General features: G+C 39.1%; 1 protein-coding gene across 1 annotated transcript in view; it reads right to left on the bottom strand.

Moving 5' to 3' along the window:
• The window catches only part of LOC119814384 (leucine zipper protein 2-like), a 165,950-nt gene extending 160,371 nt beyond the window's left edge, over positions 1-5,579 (bottom strand). Inside the window, exons 1-2 of the mRNA XM_042055415.1 lie at positions 5,569-5,579; positions 2,940-3,057 (exon numbers count right to left, since the gene is read on the bottom strand). Of these exons, the coding sequence (XP_041911349.1) occupies positions 2,940-3,057; positions 5,569-5,579 (129 nt within the window). The remainder of the gene's footprint in view (positions 1-2,939; positions 3,058-5,568) is intronic.
• Between the last annotated feature and the right edge of the window lie 421 nt (positions 5,580-6,000).

A 6,000-nucleotide genomic window follows, 5' to 3' on the forward strand; every position in this document is an offset into this window, starting at 1 on the left:
CCAACTGATTTACCCCATATTGGGCCCAATAATAACACATTATTAAAGGCACGATAAGTTTTTCAATGCAACTCAGCAGCAGATAGAATGATTTCCTAGAATGCGGAGATCTCCAGGACACAGTCCAGTACTACATAAAGAAGTGGGCACAGCAGGAGGTGTGTGGTGCTAAGGAAGTGGAGGCATGAAGAGCAGATGTGCATGTTCATCATTGCTTACAGGGTAAGCTCAAGGCAAGCGTAGCACTAGAGCCTGTCTTGACGCGAACAGATGAAACACGGCTCCCAGCAGAGGCTGCTGGAGGTTGGTGAGATGGGGTAGCTGCTTGGGGCCCGAGCCTCCCGTCCCCATGCCTTCTAACAAACTCCACGTAAACTCAACAGTTCACCAGGCCAGACATAGGTGGGATAGTTCCTGTGAGGTGTCGCTACTGTCCTATCTGGAATGAATGATCATTTTGTTCATATTTTGTCAGGAAAAGTCTTATAAAACCACACACACAAACACACACATTTACTTTATGTTTGAAATCTGATCTAACTTTTATCTTTTTTATGTGAATGACTTACCCACATCCAGTGAGCTACTTACGTCTCTACTCTTCATTTTATAATGCACGTAATGCCATGCTAATTTTGCAGAAAATTTTGCTAAGAGGATTTATTAAGATTAAAAAACAAAAAACACATTTTGTGTATTACGTGCCACAAAACAAAAAGTCATTCTCAAACTTGTAACAATATTTCAGAGACAATTTTCCCCTTTAAAAATCACAGCTCCATGATCATTTTTCTTAAGCAACATTCTGGTGTATAAGAAGACACCTTCACTAAGGAAACAAGAGTGTCGTGGGAACACAGTAATCACTGATCTCTCCAGGGCATTTCGCCATCTGCTGATGACATGCTCCTGTACCAGGTGTCCCTTCCCCATGAGGACAGGCAGATGTCATGAATATTCCTCCCAGGCTTGTTTACCTGCTAATGTTCTTCTCAGTAATCTCTGCCTAAGCTTTCCCCCAAGAAAAGCAGATCAATGTGTAGCCTCATGATTCCTCCTCTTCACTCTTCAAAATCTGATGCCCAGATGCACAGAACTATGCTTCAGGCACCTCCCAATCGTTCTACATGCGTCCCACTCCTGTAGGGTGGGGTTTTGCTTTACTCTCTCAATGCATAGCACAATTTGCATGAGAGTTCAAACAATAAATTCAAACGCTGGTCTCATTCATTGCTTACCTGTGTGCTCTTTCTGAACACTGTATTTGTAGCTATAAAGGAAGATTAGTAACTACAATAAAGTTTTCATGTGGAAATTAACTAAGAGCAATGGAAAGATAACCGAGCATGTGAGCTGGACCAAAACCAATGCTCTAGTGATTGACTTCACCACCACCATTGAAGCTGAATGCTGAATGGTAAAAGATGGTGGTGGTGGGAACATGAGTCTGACTCCAAAATGGTGTACTTTAAGGCCATTCTTTATTAAGGGGGAAAACTCATGAAATGGGAACAGGGGTCCAACCTCAAGGTATGGAGTGCAAGAAGCAGAGAGAGAAAGAGAGAGAGAGGGGGGGGGACGGGGGGAGGGAGGAAAGGAGGAAAGAAGGGAGGGAGGGAGGGAGAGAGAGAGAGGGGAAGAGAGAGCTGGGCAGGATATGGGCTTTTGGGGAATCCAAAGGTCATGCTCCAACCTGGTACAGTCTCTCAAAGGCCATTGGCTGAAGGAGGTTCCCCATCACATCATCATCTTCCCCATAGTGTCATCATGGCAACAGTGTAGCATATAGACCTTGAGGCCCAAGACAACATACAGAAAGCCTCAGTTCTGTGGTGTGTGAAAAGTCTCTGGAGCAAACTAGCTTACATTTAAACTCTGAAGTCGTTACTGACTTTCAGAACTACTGTCTTTAGAATATATAACTTATGCGCCATAAAAAAATCACAATCAAAGTACTATTTCCTCTACTTATTCAAAAGAATTAAGTCATACAGTGCCACTAAAGAATCTAGTACACAGTAGGTACTCAGTGAATGCAATGTGCAAAGTCAGACATCAAAAAGTGTCACTCTTTGTCTTTATGTGTGTCCCATAAAGTTTTTTACATTACAGTTCTTTTTGTACACATTATGGCTTCTGCTTTTATGTTTTCTATGGGTTTCTAATGGGTATGAACATGGGTGTATCTGTATCTTTATGTGCTTTATGTATCTTTCTTGTGCTTTTCTTTGGCTCTTTTCCTTCTGTTTTTGTCCTATTCTGATTGTTTTATACTATTATATTATATTATTATGCCTTATATACTGTTTTCTCATGAGAGAGGGGTAGATCTTAGTGGGAAGGGAGGTTGGGAGATCCTGGAGGAATCAGGGGAGGAGAAAAAAATCATAATTAGAACATAATATATGATAAAACTTTCTATTTTAACTAAAATAAAAAGTATATTCACAGGAAAAATTAAAGTACTATTAGATGTTTTAGAAAGATTTTTTTATCTAAAATGTATCTTGCTTCTATTTTCTCTTGTTTTAAACATGATAGTCTCCTTTGTAAAAAATTCATCCATTTCTATAAAGAAGTTGCTTAAAGTATCTTTAGAACTATCCTGGGGGGGGAGAGAATCTAAATTTATCTTCTAAATACTCTTCCTACATTCTTTGACTCTCAGTTTAATTCCTCTTCCTCACTTTGTAATGTCAAGAACACAGAGGTCAAATTGATTTTGTAAGCTGGGAGAAACTGATGGCTTTGCCAAGTACACAGTTTATTCCTTTTGCTATTTGGAAACTGCAGGTCTCTAGACCATTTCAAAAGACATTTTATTTCAAAGCCAAAACAATAATAATTATTAACGGGAGTGGTAAAGCCCAGAGATGTAGAGAGAATTGTTTTAAAATGTATATCTGTCCAGTGAGTGACAAAATCAGTTTCCAGCTCACCTGAAGGTTGACTTTGATCCCGTCCAGTTCTCGAGACGTCTTTGTCAGCTCCCGCAGGACTGTGCTGCGCTCCTTAAACACTTCCTTCAGCTGCTTCTCTAGCTCTTCGTAGTCCTGTCTAACACAGAAGAAAGGTGTGAGAGTCCCGCACACATTCTGCCTGGCGAAATACTTCACTTACAGAGAGAACTAGGCAGACCGAGGGTCCCCAACACGGAACAGTTTCTATGTACTAATGTAGTCTACACGGTATAGTTTAGAAAGTAGAAGATTTCTATAATAGCACTATATTTTTCTAGGCATTTTGATATCTGTTGCAAGAGACAGGGTTTGGAGAAATATCCCAAAGGCTTAGATAGGTTTTTATACTGGGAATACACTGTAGGGTAGAGCCAAATAGAAAGCAGGGGCCTTGTTTTCATCCTTGGTCCACAGAAAAGAAAACCCAATGAAAAATGAATTCCATTTTACATATGTCCAAGGACCACTATTGTCTTAAAGCAGGCGGGAAAAAGGACAACCACTCTGAAAGGCAGTCAATGAACACAGAAATTCCAGCGAACTTGGACAGAAAGATGAAGCTGACATTCAAGGAAAAGCTCAGCCTGCAGTAAATGTGGGTTTGCCTGTGTGTATATGTGAGCTCGAGCCATGGGACTGGGGCAAGAAAGAAAATATGTTAAAAGTAAATATGAATTAGCTAGACTAAGGAAGAAAGCACTTGTATTGTCAGTGTCAATAAAGTTATTTTAAGTGAATAAATAAATGTCAGCCGTGAAGCTCCGATAAAAGAGTGGAAGATCTGGTAACTGGCAAGAAAACGTGAAAAGAGGAGAAGAGACATACCAGGCTTCTAAGTGACGTTTAGGACTTGGGATCCTGTTTGGAGAATAATAGTGAACTGAAAATGTTCTAGTCGGACAAAGATAAGGTCAGATTGGGAGTTTGGAATGCTTGGCGTAAAGATGTGGAGAATGGGCACAGAAGCCGACATACAATGGTCCAGACCAGAGAGTGTCTGACTACATGAGAAGCAAATAAACAGGAAAACACAGAGACTGATTTTCTTCCATCAAGGGAAATAAAATGAATACAAAACATGCTCTTGTAAATTATTTGTGTGCTCTTTGGATAGAGATAGCGGTTAGTGATGCTGCCATATTTAAGACTTCAGCAACTTTTAATTAGCCCTTCACCAAGGAAACGTTAGAGAGCCCTGCCTGGGCAGTGAAAGGTGGTTGGATTCCATTGTAAGCATGTAGAAGAGGGCATCAGACTTTCTACACGTTAGTTCGTTTATAAAACGTGACATACTGGCCTCGCCCACATTTTTGTGTTAAATTGTAACTTTATAGAGTTTTGACCTCCAACGTAAATAATGCGGTTTTCAAGATGAGTAATGAGAAACTTAGTGAATTTCATGGGTGTTCTGCAGAAATATAGAATAATAATTTGCACTGTGGAGTTTAGCAGTGGTTAATAAATTTATTTCATTTAGAGTAGGCTTCAGTGACTATTTTAGGTTTTGTTTCTGTGGTTTCTTTGCCAAGTATAGGTGTTTGCCACCCTTTAGCTTCTTCTTGCATGAAGGGAATTGGAATGGAATGTAACTGCGAAGCATGCTATTCTACAGTGGTCCTGAAGCAGAAGACTAAGTCCATCAAGGATTAATCAATAATCATCCAGTTATAGACTATCTTGAGAGAACAACAACAATAATAATAATAATAATAATAACGGTTCTTCTTTGTCTCATCCAAAAGTACAGTGTGATTTCATGCCTTTGGTTTCTCTTGTCCAATAAACATGTTCCAAGAATACCATATACATTATAAATCAAACTGATGAAAAAAACACATTGGCCATATTTTGCAAGAGATATCATATAACTCATTTTGTACTCACAAGAACTCCAGGAGGTAAGCACTCCTGGTCACCCTATTTTCCAGTAGACATATCTGAGTCAATAAGGTAATAAATCACTTCCAAGGGCAAGACGCTATTATAGAAGTGGTCTATCAGTCAGCTCCATGCTCCCTCTCTTAGCCATGGCTCTAAAAATACACTGACATCAGAACAAGAATGCTGACCTGGCTATGACTGTGGAGCTAAATGTTCAGTGTGTTTCCATAAAATTTATCATCTATTGCTTCTTCCTTCTTTATTGCATGTAACAATATTCATTATTGCTTATGCTCATCATTGATGATTTTTTACTTTACTGTTTCTGTGATAGTGGCCATGACCCCCATTTTATATTTGTTAAATTAAATATAACTCTTATTTCTGTTTTGCTATTTTTCATATAGTTTGCAATCATTTTTAATTTCATTATCATATTTAGTGCTCCCAACCTTTGTGATAAAATACACTTCAGGACTTCAAACAATCTATTGCCTAGTTAATGCAACAGTAATCATGAACAGGATACAATAATTAGAGAAATAGAGCCAGGGAACTTAGTCAATTATTGGCATTTTCTAGTTTGATTTCTATGATTACATCATAACTCTAGAGAGTGGAAATGAACATAGGTGATCACAGTATGTTGTTCTATTTGAAGGAAGTGTTTCTTTCTTTATCTTCCAACATCTTTTCTTTAAAGACATAACAAAATGAAAAGGCTCACCCTTCACCCATGCTCTACCATTGGCTGTGTGTCTCTCAGAGGTCCTACCTGCTGATGGGTGATAGTTCACATTCTAATTTCTGTGTGCAGTTCAGTTAATCTTATCACTGCATGTTTAGCATGTTCCCACTCTTCTTTTTCTTATAGAGTAATAAAATCAGCTTATGTGGCTATACACATATTTCCTTGACTATTTTTGTGACATAAACTAGTAAGTTTATTTTAATGTGTGCTAGACAGCTTGAATTTTTTAAAATACATTCATTTAGCCGGGCGGTGGTGGCGCACGCCTTTAATCCCAGCACTCAGGAGGCAGAGGCAGGCGGATCTCTGTGAGTTCGAGACCAGCCTGGTCTACAAGAGCTAGTTCCAGGACAGGCTCCAAAGCCACAGAGAAACCCTGTCTCGAAAAACCAAAAAAAAAAAAATACA

Source organism: Arvicola amphibius, chromosome 1, assembly GCF_903992535.2.
Source record: "Arvicola amphibius chromosome 1, mArvAmp1.2, whole genome shotgun sequence".
In the NCBI taxonomy this organism is placed as follows: domain Eukaryota; kingdom Metazoa; phylum Chordata; class Mammalia; order Rodentia; family Cricetidae; genus Arvicola; species Arvicola amphibius.